Below are 16,058 nucleotides of genomic sequence, written 5' to 3' on the forward strand. Positions count from 1 at the left end.
AAGAAACAGCCTTTCATGCACTGACACGTCAGAGTGAAATGATCAGTCCTGAATGAAGCGCACCAGTAATGGAGGAGATGTTTGGCGTGGGCTGCAGCGCGAGGTCCCGAGCGTAACTCAGATCCAGAAGAGTGGAGTTCCTCACGCCGGACATCAGTCCGCTGGTCCCTTCATCTGTTTACAAGTCAAACACTCTAGTCTATATAATGAATTGAATCAAGAATTAAAGGAATAAGTGGCTGAAAACTTAAAACCGTCATCATTCACGTGCCTTCATGTCATTCCAAACACAAATACTGTTATTTTTTCTGTTGATTTCAAATCCAAACATTCTGCAGAATCTTTATGTGAAATGGAAATGGCTTATACATGGAAATTAAATGTATAATGGCCATTATACAGTAATGGCTTGCATTCACCCCTTTTTTCTCTACAGTGCGGGACTCGTCAGGGCTGCCCTCTCTCCCCTTTACTTTTTAACCTCGCTATAGAGCAGGGGTGTCAAACTCAATTCCTGGAGGGCCACACCCCTGCAGAGTTTAGTTCCAACCAGCTCCAACACACATACCTGGAACTGAGTTTGACACCCCTGCTATAGAGCCTCTAGCTAATTGGCTTCGTAGCCACAATGGTTTTGAGGGAATATCACGTTATGGCTTAGTTCATTAACTTTCTCTCTATGCTGATGACCTTTTACTGTATATCTCTAACCCTGTCTCCTCCTTGCCAGTAATTTTAGACATTCTAGACAATTTCAGCTGTGTCTCTGGTTAAAAGAAAAATTTGCAAAAAAGTGAACTTTTTTTGTCAACCCTGAGGCCAGTAAGCTCTCACACTCTCTTTTTCCCTTTAAAGGGTTAGTTCACCCAAAAATGAAAATTAAGTCATTAATTACTCACCCCCATGCTGTACCAACCCCGTAAGACCTTCGTTCATCTTCGGAACACAAATGAAGATATTTTTGATTAAATCTGAGAGGTGGATCACTGCTACATAGGCTGCCAGAGGGAATGAAACTTGACGGCCCAGAAAGTCATTAAAGAAAATGTTTAAATATTCCATGTGCCTACAGTGGCTCAACTATAAGTTTATCAAGCGACGAGAATACTTTTTTCCCGAAAAAAAAAACCATAATAACGACTTTATTCGACTATTCCTTTTCTTCATTGTGGGCCTGAGACGAGAGTTCAAGAGATTTCCACGACGCATGCGCGAGAACTGAGAAGAGGACGTTCTTCTTCTAATACTTCTTGTTCAGTTCTCGCGCATGCGTCGTGGAAATCTCTTGAACTCTCGTCTCAGGCCCACAAGGAAGAAAAGGAATAGTCGAATAAAGTCGTTATTATGTTTTTTTTTTCGGGAAAAAAGTAGTCTCGTCGCTTGATAAACTTATAGTTGAGCCACTGTAGGCACATGGATTATTTAAACATGTTCTTTAATGACTTTCTGGGCCGTCAAGTTTCATTCCCTCTGGCAGCCTATGTAGCAGTGATCCACCTCTCAGATTTAATCAAAAATATCTTCATTTGTGTTCCGAAGATGAACGAAGGTCTTACGGGGTTGGTACAGCATGGGGGTGAGTAATTAATGACTTAATTTTCATTTTTGGGTGAACTAACCCTTTAAGATAGCTTCAGGTGGATTTAAATACTTGGGGGCTTCTTTCACAAATTCGTTTAAGCATCTATTTGAGAAGAATGTTCAACCGCTGGTCGATAAAACCAAGTTCCTAGATGTCTAGATGGACTTCACTTCCTTTGTCTCTTGTGGGTCGCATTAATCTAGTTAAAATGGTTATTTTACCCAAATTCCTTTATCTTTTTCAACATATTCCAATTTGCGTTAATAAGTCTTTTTTTTTACAAAATTTGATGGTATTTTGCGTTCATTTATCTGGGGAAACAAACCGGCGCGACTCAAGAAATCAGTTCTTCAGCTGCCCAAGTCTAAAGGAGGACTTGCACTTCCCAACTTTCAACAATATTACTGGGCTTGTAACATTAATAAGATTCTTTATTGGAACATTTCTGTTCACACTGATAAATGCCCCCCTTGGGTCCATTCAGAGATTGCCTCAACGAAAGGCACTTTGTATTCTGTTATTTGTTTTTAACTTCCCTTAGCTATTAGTAAAATATCAACTAATCCAATTGTCACTAACACTATCAAAATTTGGGTCCAGTTTAGGAAACATTTTGGTTTACACAGAACTTCTATTCACACACCTATCTTAAATAATCATCTTTTCTCCCCATCTTGCTCTGATCCTGCTTTTCGAACTGGTCAGTTAACGGACTTGTCGAGCTGAATGATTTGTATGAAGATGGGGTGTTTGCATCCTTTCCGTCTTTGTCCACTAAGTATAATCTGCCCAATAGTCATTTGTTTCGTTTCTTCCAGATTAGACACTTTGTTCAGAAGCTGTTTCCCCACTTTCCCAACCGTCCGCCTGAATGCCCTCTTGATCATTTTCTCACTTTAGGGGCAGGCCAGAAACATCTAATTTCAGTTATTTACAACTTAATAAGTTCACTTAATGTAGACCCTACTGTTTCTCTGAGAGAGTTGTGGGAGAATGACCTGGGTGTTTCTATTACCGATGATCAATGGGACGAAATTCTAAGATTAGTCCATTGCTCTTCCATATGTGCCAGACATGGCCTATTGCAATGTAAGGTGCTCCACCGAGTTCATCCAACTAATGCCAGATTGGCAAAAAAGACCTTTTCAACGTAATTGCGTATTACGTGCCGTCACGAACGTGCATCACAGAACAGAGCAAGGCAAGCATTTGTGCTCATAAAGCTTATACTTTTTTATTTATTTTTGAAATGACCGATCGTTTCGATATATAAGACTCTTATTCATCGTCTGCTGTCGTTTAACGCTCTTTGAAGCTGCACTGAAACTGTCATTTGGACCTTGAACCGTTTGGGGCCCATTGAAGTCCATTATATGGAGAAAATCCTAGAATGTTTTCATCAAAAACCTTAATTTCTTTTCGACTGAAGAAAGAAAGACATGGACATCTTGGATGACATGGCGGTGAGTAAATTATCAACAAAGGTTTTTTTAAAAGTGAACTAATCCTTTAAGGGAACGTTCTATTTACGTTAAGAAAACTCTCCTGGATAACCAATAGGGAACGTCCTTGCGAACGTTCTGGGTACCCAAAACTATTGTTCCCAGAACGTAAAATTGTTAGCTGGGTTAATTTTGTTCAGTCCTTGCAGATATAGTGCACTCAAATGCATACACTATAGGGATTAGTGAATGAGTGAACGAGTGAGCGGTTTCGAACACAGCTACTGTAGCCCCTTTTACACAAAGATTCCGGAAAATACATGGATAAAGCGACCCGGGATTTGACCCGGTTTCGTTTGATTTTGGTTCATTCACACTGCTAGTGATTTTCCGGAATCAGAGAGTGCGTTCACACACGACCCGTAAAAATCCCGTAAAGACACATGACATCGATGTGACATGTAATGTCTCAGCAGCGTCTATAGTTTGCTTATGAGCTGCGATTTTTCTCTGGAGAAACCACGCTTGTGCATTTTTTTCTCTGATTCAATCATAAACTAGCGCATTACGTAACGTTTCACTAGTTGCTTTCACTTCACTTCAGCATCCTCATTACGACACGGCACGGATTACGGCTTTTGTTAACACAGCACGCGTTCCAGGACTGATCCCGGCAATGTTACTAGGTCCCCAACCCGGCATCGATCCCGGCATCAATCTCGGGTCGTGTTTGCGTTCACACAGAAGGTGTTCTGGCAATTTCCCGGCAATTTCCCGGGATCAACGGGCTGTGTGAAAAGGGCTTGTTCGCAACTCTCATAACGGCTCTGGTTCATTTAGTAAATATCGCCAATTCAAGTTTAAAACAAAGTGCGCGCGCTGTACTGTGATTGGTGGCTCGTTTGACCAGTTACGTTTTTATCCACTTATAAATAAAAAGGAACGACTGATTTTGAAAATGTAGTAGAGTAAAAAGTAAGATATTTGACTTTGAAATATAGTGGAGTTAAAGTAAAAGTCTCCCCAAATTTAAATACTTCAGTAAAGTACAGATACGCAAAAAAGCTACTTAAGTACGAATTACATTTACTTTGTTACTGTCCACCACTGACAGATTGAACGAATGAGTCAATCATTTTATCCTTTAAAACTCAGCTTTGATCACCAAAATAACATTAAAAAATATCTTGAATGTTGTCTTGCTTAGTTGGGGACATTTAATTTAATATTCAACAATATCTCCTGCACTTGACACCATTATATGAGAACTGAACTGAGCTGGATGATGACATCACGGTTTACTCGTATATATATATATATATATGAACTAGGACTATGAGATGAACTAGGACTATGAGATGAACTAGGACTATGAGAAACAAACTTTGAAACAAAAACAAAGTTTTCTTCTAGAAACAAACTTTGTGGCATTATTTTCCTGTTATCTCTGTAAAGCTGCTTTGAAACACTCTGCATTGTAAAGCGCTATATAAATAAAGGTGACTTGACTGCTCTGAATATGCAAATGAGCCCCGCCTCCACTCACTCACTCACTCAGCTCAGAGATCCACTCGTTGACGATCACACGTTGATCTGATTGGTTACAAGGTAGTTTGTGACGTCAGAAACACCAGCGATTTCCGTGTTTTTGAGACTGTCTTTGGTTCACTGCAGTTTTAAGGAGAAAATACTCAGCAATGCTGTCGACTTATGAATTTACACATGATTAGTCTTAAAGCACATTGAAAACACCACATAGACACATAAACGACATTAAAAACTGGATTTTCACCACATGAGGACTTTAAGTAGTGTATCGCTATATAATCTACACATGACGGTGCTTTAGAGGAGTGATGTGGAAATTTAATTTTAAAACGTAATGATTTTTTTTATTTTCAATACATAATGACATGCGTCTTGACATATGGCTATACGGCTTAGAAATGTATCAGTCCAGAGCATAAAAAACGAAAACAATTAGTGGCAATAACTTGAAGCACAAGAGAAGGATTTGTAAATTATTAGTGTTATTTAGTTGACAAACCATTCAATGAATTAATTTTTTTTAAAATCAGTATTAGTCCACTTTTTCGTTAGAACTTTTATTTTCAGTTTGTCACACATCATTAATCAAATCATTCTTGTACGTATTTTAATGTATTAGAAATAAACAGTTCATTCATACAAGCTGTCCTGTGAGGCCTAAAACAAAGGCCATTAGTGGAAAGTTTGCAAATTTAGAGAAATATTGATGTATTTTCTTAATTGTTTACTTAAGCTTTCAAGTAAAATATATTTATCATGCCTTTGAAAAATCGTTTCAGCTGTTAAATAGTTTTCTGACAGCTAGATGATGTCAGAGCATAAATGCCATTTTGTCAGTCATTTAGACTTGTTTATTGATTAATTGTGTTTTATTTCTAATAGTTTATAGTATGTTTATAGTGAGTAAATAATTTATATTTTTGCTGTTTTAATGTTAAAGCTAAAAAAAAAAAAAGAAAAAAGGATGAACTCAATCGAAACATTACTGATACCATTCCCTCATCTTTCCCACCGGTCATCCTGACCCGAAATACTTTTTTTTGTATTTTTTTAAATTGAGTGTTCATCGGAGGGGACTTTTGCCACACTTGAACCACGAATACAAAAAAAAATTGAATGGATTCGAGGAGTTTTGTGGTTGAAATTTAAAACAGTAACACATCCTTCCCTCGCGGCTCAATCTGACCCGTTAGGAATGAGTGGAACGCGAGGAATGCTTTAGTACACATAGAAACACCTATTCTAAAACTTTACCAAAAAATTATTTTATAATGTTTACATGCGTATCTGAATGCATACTGAAGTGAACTAACTTAATTTGCTCATTTTCTCCATATAAAGGAACATCTAGTGGCAAGAGTCAGGAAATATCATGTTATATTACTTTATTTTTCCCACAAGAGGTCGCCAAAGACTCCCAATGTAAGATATTTAGAGCTGAGTTAAAAGTGTTGTGCGTGAAGTTGTGAGCTATATTAAATTTAAGTTGAAAGAATGTGAGGAATGTGCTTAAATTACTATTTATGTATTATTTATTGATAAAATCTAGTAATTTAAAGGTAAATAAAATAAAAAATATCCCAAAAAATTGCATTAAAAAATAGAAAAAATATTATCAAAATGAAATAAAATAGGCTTTCTGGACAAAAAAGAAAGAAATATAGTTTTAGGGCTTCGGGTCATGACCCGTGAGGGAAAGATGTGTTTCACAGTGCGAGGGAAGGATTAAGGTCTATTTGCATTGTTTCAGGCACTGACGTGAAGTTTAGGACCAGCACTGCTGGGAACAATTGTGAAGTACTCCTAATATAATCGGAGTTCTCAAACGCATTAATAATACCATAATTGTCAGCTTTGCGAAACTCCTCAATGGATGAAAGCGTCAAGTCCTCGTCTGAAGTTGGAGAATCGACATCCAAGCAATCCGACAGAAAGCTGGAAACACCCGAGGGCAGCGTTAGACCTGCTCAGAGACAGAGAACGGCTCTCACAGGCCTGACAGGACACACAACAACACACAACACTGAACTTCAGCTTCAGTACACACTTGTGGAGTCGTGGCTGCCGTCCTCGGAGACGCCCTGCGGAGAACACACCAGAGCAGAGTATAGTGACTCTTTACTAGAGTTCAGGCAGAGTATAGTGACTCTTTACTAGAGTTCAGGCAGAGTATAATGACTCTATATCTGCACTCGGTACTAGAGTTCAGTCAGAGTATAGTGACTCTATATATGCAGTTCTAGAGTTCAGTCAGAGTATAGTGACTATATCTGCAGTTCTAGAGTTCAGTCAGAGTATAGTGACTCTATATCTATTGTAGAGTTCAGTCAGAGTATAGTGACTCTATATCTGTTGTAGAGTTCAGTCAGAGTATAGTGACTCTATATTTGTTGTAGAGTTCAGTCAGAGTATAGTGACTCTATATCTGTTGTAGAGTTCAGTCAGAGTATAGTGACTATATCTGCAGTTCAAGAGTTCAGTCAGAGTATAGTGACTCTATATCTGCAGTTCAAGAGTTCAGTCAGAGTATAGTGACTCTATATCTATTGTAGACTTCAGTCAGAGTATAGTGACTCTATATCTGCAGTTCTAGAGTTCAGTCAGAGTATAGTGACTCTATATCTGCAGTTCTAGAGTTCAGTCAGAGTATAGTGACTATATCTATTGTAGAGTTCAGTCAGAGTATAGTGACTCTATATCTGTTGTAGAGTTCAGTCAGAGTATAGTGACTATATCTGCAGTTCAAGAGTTCAGTCAGAGTATAGTGACTCTATATCTGCAGTTCTAGAGTTCAGTCAGAGTATAGTGACTCTATATCTGCAGTTCTAGAGTTCAGTCAGAGTATAGTGACTTTATATCTGTTGTAGACTTCAGTCAGAGTATAGTGACTCTATATCTATTGTAGACTTCAGTCAGAGTATAGTGACTCTATATCTGTTGTAGAGTTCAGAGTATAGTGACTCTATATCTGTTGTAGAGTTCAGAGAATAGTGACTCTATATCTGTTGTAGAGTTCAGTCAGAGTATAGTGACTCTATATCTGTTCTAGAGCAGTGGTTCCCAAACTGTGGTCCGCGGACCACTAGTGGTCCGTGAGGGTACTACAGGTGGTCAGTGGAAAGGCAAATTAAAATATAAAATAATATTTTTTACCTTCATTTTACCAGGAATCCCCATAAAAAACATAAAAAGTAAAAAGAATATGTATGCCTATATTGATATAAAATTTAAATTAAATTGTCAGGTTATTGTGTGATTACTAAAATAGGCTAGTGGTGCTCGGCCGTGACGTTCAAGTTCAGTGCCGTTAGAACCACAACATGGATCGGTGGATAGCAACAGGTTCTCTGAAGAGGAAAGCGGCAGAGGCAAATATTTTGCCATTATATAAAATATTTGTCTGATTATAATTTCACCAACAGTAATTCTGGATTGCCTCCACCAAACAAGTAAATAGGAAATAAGCAAATCCGAATACTGCACGCCAAAAACAGCAGTATGCGCGCAAGCGTGAAACGCTAGTGTTTCTTCTTGGTGCGTATCTTTTACTGGGGTCTCCAACACGTCGCACGATTGGAGGTAGCTCGTCAAGGGGCCGTTCACATATCGTGTCTTTTGCACTCTCAAGTTCATTATTTCATGTAGGCGCGCGGCAAGTATGCTCATAATTGAAGTGATGCACTCATTTGTTTAGGCGCAGCGAGATGAAAACACCTCAACTTTTCATAATGCAGCAAACGCACCGCAGTTCATGTGACAAAAACAAACAAATCAGCTTCATCCTTTCCGTAAACATTGAAAGCTCAGTCAATGAAGAATGCAAGAATGCACGTGCACCCAAACACTACGGGTGTTTTTCTCTTCTCCGTAAATAAATCTTGTAGCAGAGCTACAGCAAGCGTTTTTCGGTGGTGGAAATCTATTAGCTACTAAGCACAACTAAGTTGTGGAGAGCGCGCATAGCAACGACAGACGGCACGGGAATATCGGACCGAATTTTACTATTAGCTAATAATAAAAGATAAGCTAATGTGCATCGAAGTAAATGTCAAGTAATTTATCTTTTTTTGACTCATTCTTTTTATAAAAATGATTTAAAGGCTGAAATATGTGAGGTTTATCTTTTTATAAAACCTTTTTTGTTAAAACTTTATTTGAATTTCATTTTACTATATGTGCCTATAGGGGTGGCAGGGGTTGGCGGCAATGTAAGTATCTGGATATTTGCCGCGGGGCGAGGGCTTCGATAACCTCTCTCTTTTTTGACCATACATGTTTGCATCCCTGAAATGAACCTGATTATGCCCTCGGGCGCTTGAGTAAATAAATAAATTAAATATGTGGCAGCCGTTGTGTGCAGTAAACTTTCTTTTAACAAGCTGTTGTACTGATGTGATGACCAGTTATAGTTGTAATGTTAGTAAGCCTATTTAGAGGTGCGGATTAATTCAGGAAGGACTGTGTGTAGATATATTTTATTATGTGTATTATGAGGTGGTCCGTGAAAATTCTTGATTACAAATAGTGGTCCACATTCACAAAAAGTTTGAAAACCCCTGTTCTAGAGTTCAGTCAGAGTATAGTGATTCTATATCTGTTCTAGAGTTCAGTCAGATTATAGTGACTTTATATCTGTTCTAGAGTTCAGTCAGAGTATAGTGACTCTATATCTGCAGTTCTAGAGTTCAGTCAGAGTATAGTGACAATATATCTGCAGTTCTAGAGTTCAGTCAGAGTATAGTGACTTTATATATATTGTAGAGTTCAGTCAAAGTATAGTGACTCTATATCTATTGTAGAGTTCAGTCAGAGTATAGTGACTATATCTGTTGTAGAGTTCAGAGTATAGTGACTATATATGTTGTAGAGTTCAGAGTATAGTGACTATATCTGTTGTAGAGTTCAGAGTATAGTGACTATATCTGCAGTTCTAGAGTCCAGAGTATAGTGACTATATCTGCAGTTCTAAAGTTCAGTCAGAGTATAGTGACTCTATATCTGTTCTAGAGTTCAGTCAGAGTATAGTGACTTTATATCTGCAGTTCTAGAGTTCAGTAAGACTATAGTGACTCTATATCTGCAGTTCTAGAGTTCAGTCAGAGTATAGTGACTCTATATCTGCAGTTCTAGAGTTCAGTCAGAGTATAGTGACTCTATATCTGCAGTTCTAGAGTTCAGTCAGAGTATAGTGACTATATATGTTCTAGAGTTCAGTCAGAGTATAGTGACTTTATATCAGCAGTTCTAGATTTCAGTCACAGTTTAGTGACTCTATATCTGCAGTTCTAGGGTTCAGTCAGTATAGTGAATATATCTGTTCTAGAGTTCAGTCAGAGTATAGTGACTCTACATCTGCAGTTCTAGGGTTCAGTCAGAGTATAGTGATTCTATATCTGTTCTAGAGTTCAGTCAGATTATAGTGACTTTATATCTGTTCTAGAGTTCAGTCAGAGTATAGTGACTCAATATCTGCAGTTCTAGAGTTCAGTCAGAGTATAGTGACTATATCTATTGTAGAGTTCAGTCAAAGTATAATGTCTCTATATCTATTGTAGAGTTCAGTCAGAGTATAGTGACTCTATTTCTTGTGGAGTTCAGTCAGAGTATAGTGACTCTATATCTGTTCTAGAGTTCAGTCAGAGTATAGTGATTCTATATCTGTTCTAGAGTTCAGTCAGATCATAGTGACTTTATATCTGTTCTAGAGTTCAGTCAGAGTATAGTGACTCAATATCTGCAGTTCTAGAGTACAGTCAGAGTATAGTGACTCTATATCTGCAGTTCTAGAGTTCAGTCAGAGTATAGTGACTTTATATCTATTGTAGAGTTCAGTCAAAGTATAGTGACTCTATATCTATTGTAGAGTTCAGAGTATAGTGACTATATCTGCAGTTCTAGAGTTCAGAGTATAGTGCCTATATCTGCAGTTCTAGAGTTCAGTCAGAGTATTGTGACTCTATATCTTTTCTAGAGTTCAGTCAGAGTATAGTGACTTTATATCTGCAGTTCTAGAGTTCAGTCAGAGTATAGTGACTCTATATCTGCAGTTCTAGAGTTCAGTCAGAGTATAGTGACTCTATATCTGTTCTAGGGTTTAGTCAGAGGATACTGACTCTATATCTGTTCTAGAGTTCAGTCAGATTATAGTGACTTTATATCTGTTATAGAGTTCAGTCAGAGTATAGTGACTCAATGTCTGCAGTTCTAGAGTTCAGTCAGAGTATAGTGACTATATCTGCAGTTCTAGAGTTCAGTCAGAGTATAGTGACTTTATATCTATTGTAGAGTTCAGTCAAAGTATAGTGACTCTATATCTATTGTAGAGTTCAGTCAGAGTATAGTGACTCTATATCTGTTGTAGAGTTCAGAGTATAGTGACTATATCTGTTGTAGAGTTCAGAGTATAGTGACTAACTCTGACTGAACTCTAGAACAGATATAAAGTCACTATAATCTGACTGAACTCTAGAACAGATATAGAATCACTATACTCTGACTGAACTCTAGAACAGATATAGAGTCACTATACTGACTGAACCCTAGAACTGCAGATATAGAGTCACTATACTCTGACTGAACTCTAGAACTGCAGATAATAGTGACTCTATATCTGCAGTTCTAGGGTTCAGTCAGTATAGTGACTCTATATCTGTTCTAGAGTTCAGTCAGAGTATAGTGATTCTATATCTGTTCTAGAGTTCAGTCAGATTATAGTGACTTTATATCTGTTCTAGAGTTCAGTCAGAGTATAGTGACTCAATATCTGCAGTTCTAGAGTTCAGTCAGAGTATAGTGACTATATCTGCAGTTCTAGAGTTCAGTCAGAGTATAGTGACTATATCTGCAGTTCTAGAGTTCAGTCAGAGTATAGTGACTATGTCTGCAGTTCTAGAGTTCAGTCAGAGTATAGTGACTCTATATCTATTGTAGAGTTCAGTCAGAGTATAGTGACTCTATATCTGTTGTAGAGTTCAGAGTATAGTGCCTATATCTGTTGTAGAGTTCAGAGTATAGTGACTATATCTGCAGTTCTAGAGTTCAGTCAGAGTATAGTGACTATATCTGTTCTAGAGTCCAGTCAGAGTATAGTGATTTTATATCTGCAGTTCTAGAGTTCAGTCAGAGTATAGTGACTATGTATGTTCTAGAGTTCAGTCAGAGTATAGTGACTTTATATCAGCAGTTCTTGAGTTCAGTCAGAGTATAGTGACTCTATATCTGCAGTTCTAGGGTTCAGTCAGTATAGTGACTCTATATCTGTTGTAGAGTTCAGTCAGAGTATAGTGACTATATCTGTTCTAGAGTTTAGTCAGAGGATAGTGACTCTATATCTGTTCTAGAGTTCAGTCAGAGTATAGTGACTCTATATCTGCAGTTCTAGAGTTCAGTCAGAGTATAGTGACTCTATATCTGCAGTTCTAGAGTTCAGTCAGAGTATAGTGACTCTATATCTGCAGTTCTTGAGTTCAGTCAGAGTATAGTGACTTTATATCTGCAGTTCTAGAGTTCAGTCAGAGTAGTGACTATATCTGTTGTAGAGTTCAGTCAGAGTATAGTGACTTTATATCTGCAGTTCTAGAGTTCAGTCAGAGTATAGTTACTCTATATCTGCAGTTCTAGAGTTCAGTCAGAGTATAGTGACTCTATATCTGCAGTTATAGAGTTCAGTCAGAGTATAGTGACTTTATATCTGTTGTAGAGTTCAGTCAGAGTATAGTGACTCTATATCTGTTCTAGAGTTCAGTCAAAGTATAGTGACTTTATATCTGTTGTAGAGTTCAGTCAGAGTATAGTGACTTTATATCTGTTGTAGAGTTCAGTCAGAGTATAGTGACTCTATATCTGTTGTAGAGTTCAGTCAGTGAAAGCAGAGCATGTTTACCTCGCCACGATCTCTCCGCGCTCCTCCATTCGCACAGCTTACACTCGCGTTCGCTGCTCTGAAACTAAAAATCCACACATGACATTGGAAATACAGAAATATGTTGCATCTAAAGGGATAGTTCACCCAAAAATGAAAATTCTGTCAGTAATTACTTCTGTGTTGTACGTCACACGTAGGCTCACTATTGGCCGACGCTGGTCATGTGTGTGATGCTTGTGACGTACAACACAGAAGCTCTGCGCTGTTACACTAGTGAACTCACTCGAGGCCCACAGAGAAGGAAATGAATAGTTGAAATAAAGTCGTTATTTTTGTTTTGTTTTTGCGCACAAAAAGTATTCTCGTCGCTTGATAAACCTAAGATTGAGCCACTGTAGTCACTTGGACTATTTTAACGATGTCTTTAATAACTTTTCAGGGAACAAGTTTCAATCCCTTAGAAGGCTATGGAGGAGTGATCCAGCTCTCAGATTTGACCAAAAATATCTTAATTTGTGATCCGAAGATGAACGAAGGTCTTACGGGGTTGAACAACATGAGGGTGAGTAAATAGAATACTGACAGAATTTTCATTTTTGGGTGAACTATCCCTTTTAGTCCTACTGGGAAGTCATTGGGCTTATGAGATTCATATTTATAATAATATTTTTTTATATTTAATTTATATTTTGGCTTGTCCAGTGGTAAATGTTAAGGTACAAAGGAACACCGGGGTAAAAAGCACCTTTATTTTATTCTCCTCTAAACCACTAGATGGAAAAAAACTTGTGGTAGCACTTTCATAAACATCCGCTTTTCAAGATGCACGTGGAAATTATTCTGATCCTTGACATGATCGCGGACAGCAGTGCAAAGCTCATTCTCTGCTAATCTGATCTAATATTTGATATTTGAGCTAATATCTGAATCTGATCTAATATTTAATATTTTAGCTAATATCTAAATCTGATCTAATATTTATTATTTGAGCTAATATCTGAATCTGATCTAATATTTTAGTTAATATATAAATCTGATCTATTATTTAATATTTGAGCTAATATCTGAATCCGATCTAATATTTGATGTTTTTAAAAATATTGTAGATTTAAGAAGCAAACGAGAATCGCTAAAATTATTGAATAGGCTATTTTTAAAAAAAATAAAGATCTTGTTAATGATTTTTTTGTTAAAGACAATTAAAGTAACAGTTTTTCAATAAAAGAAGAAAATGTAAAAGTATGGTATTTGAGGTAAAAGGCACAATAATTAACATAATAATAAACAGCTGACTGACTTTTCCATTTGTTGACATGACATGGTTATTCAGATGGTAAATGTCATATATCAACCCTTAGATATAATCAACATATTTATAATAAAACCATCATAATTTAAAATATCACCTTAATCAACACGTAAGCAACATTCATCATTCGGCAACACTTGATCCATAATACTAACACTTTTCTATTCTATATCTTTTTTTTTTTAAATGTTTTTACATATACTGCATTAGATTAAACTGGGAAGGGTCACAGCACTTGCACATTGTTCTGCTATTGTTAGTTCCACTGCTTCTATTGGTCTCCTCATTTGTAAGTCGTTTTGGATAAAAGTGTCTGCTAAATGATTAAAGTAGGCCTAAATGTAAACATATCATATAATAAAATGTAATTTATTGTTAGAACTGTGAATCTATATTAAATTATTATGGGATCTCCTTTAATGCTTTCTGAGTCTATACCTTTTAAAATATACGTAGTTATATTGTACATATTTTAAAGACAGTAGTCTATTTATTGAACAAAAAAAGAATAATTTTATTTAACAAAAATAAACAGAACATGGTGCAAACTTTTGCTAAAGTGATTGTTTTGAACAGGTATAAACTTAAACATTATTAAAAACTAATTATTTTATCTAAAATATTTGTATTTATGTCTTTTGATTGTTTTACCCCCTGTGTGTGGGGGGTAAAAGATCTCGCCACCTTATACTTTCATTAATTTTTGTTAACAAAATAAACCACTTTTATGATTTATGTTCACACACAAAATCTGTTGCTCCATCAACCTTCAATAAAAACACATTTATTGCTGCAATCATACACTATGGGAGGAGTGAAAAGCTAATTTTTTCTCACCCAATGTAATAATAGCCCAGTTGAACCCTACAACTCGTTCATCAGCGTTCAACTTGTAAATACAATGATTCCGACATGAGGTTTATTGATCAATAATCCAGCCAATAAACTGGTTCAATCTGAGCATTTGAAAAACAAAAAGTCGTCTGTCCTAAAGAGGTGAGAAGTAAACAGGCCTGCTGTGCTGAGCGATCGTCACATAATATGTATAATAACAATAACAACAACAACTCATGAATCGTTGACTCGTTAGTAACTTAACAATTATGAGTAACTTATTTAGTAACGTTAATAATCACACCTGTCTTTCTTGCATCCATATCCGTTTAATGCAGAAAGCTGGCGACCTCGACGAGCACTCCGACTGCGTTTAGACCCATGTGTTTGGAAATCTAGGAGTTAAAAATAACATTTAAAACGAGTCGATTAGTAACGCAGAGTTATTCATAAAAACGCAAAGTCCTCATACTGAAGAATGACGGAGCGGCTCTCAGTGGCGTCACTTTGCGTCCGGTGCCTTTTACTCTTGACGATTTCTTAACAATCATATTTAAAAAACAAACTAAACGCGAAACTGTGCAGTTCTTCTTAACCGATCCTCCTTTTACACAACAATCCCCGAAACTATCATTACTACTGAAACGCTGTCGTTACAGTGGGCGTGTCCACGCTCGCTCGAGGAACGTAACCAAGCAACGCGAGTATAACTCCTACTCCGAAATAATAAACAAATTGTTTAGCATAGCGCTATGTTTAATGCTAGTTTAGTATGGGTAGAATAATAAAAGATGTGGGGTTAAGTGTACAATCATTTATTCTTTATTAAACATAAAACCAAATGACACGGTATTATTTTAAAATTACAAAGAAATAAAAAATGACAATTCTTATTCTGCTGTAGACCAATTACACATTTTTAATTGTTAAAAAAATGTTTTTAATCGAAATAACTTCCCCTCCCTCTTGCAGCAACAGACTCGATTCTTTTCTCTTTTTTTTATTGAACATCATAAACACAATATTAAAAATGGCATTCATTTTAGATAGTAAATCAAGGCACACCAATGAACAAACTATAAAGAATGTTTTCATCCCAGAAGATTTGCATTCATGCTTACTCTTCATATATTTCAATGGTGGAAAATACTTGTTAGCTAGCTTGTTAATTAATTATTGAATTATTCTCACCTGTAAGTAATTGTTGACTGTCCTTCAGCTGAACATGACAGAATTGTCATATTTTGAGCTGCTTTACAGCAGATTTGAACTCTGTTTGCATCATTGAAATTGTAGAAGGCGCTGTAGAAATAAAGCTGACTGACTTGAAAGAGTTGTAGCTTGATGAAGGCTTATCTCCTAAACTTTGGTTCAAACTTCTGAGTGTGCTGTTATAGGCTATACCCTTTTTTAGGAAAATAACTACAAACAAAATATTTTGCTGTTGTTATTTTTATTATCATTAACCAGCACTATAAG

General features: G+C 36.7%; 1 protein-coding gene across 1 annotated transcript; it reads right to left on the bottom strand.

The window, feature by feature from the left end:
• Window positions 1-28: 28 nt before the first annotated feature.
• On the bottom strand, window positions 29-15,334 carry LOC143733242 (uncharacterized). The gene is made up of 6 exons (XM_077224875.1): window positions 15,052-15,334; window positions 14,884-14,974; window positions 12,455-12,518; window positions 6,620-6,653; window positions 6,413-6,535; window positions 29-174 (listed from the first exon to the last, which is right to left on the bottom strand). The coding sequence occupies exons 1-6, from the start codon at window positions 15,128-15,130 to the stop codon at window positions 29-31; spliced, it is 537 nt and encodes a 178-aa protein (XP_077080990.1). The 5' UTR covers window positions 15,131-15,334.
• Between the last annotated feature and the right edge of the window lie 724 nt (window positions 15,335-16,058).

The sequence above is a fragment of the Siphateles boraxobius genome, unplaced genomic scaffold (genome assembly GCF_051911475.1).
Source record: "Siphateles boraxobius isolate OS27281-9 unplaced genomic scaffold, OSU_SipBor_1 92, whole genome shotgun sequence".
Taxonomy (NCBI): Eukaryota; Metazoa; Chordata; class Actinopteri; order Cypriniformes; family Leuciscidae; genus Siphateles; species Siphateles boraxobius.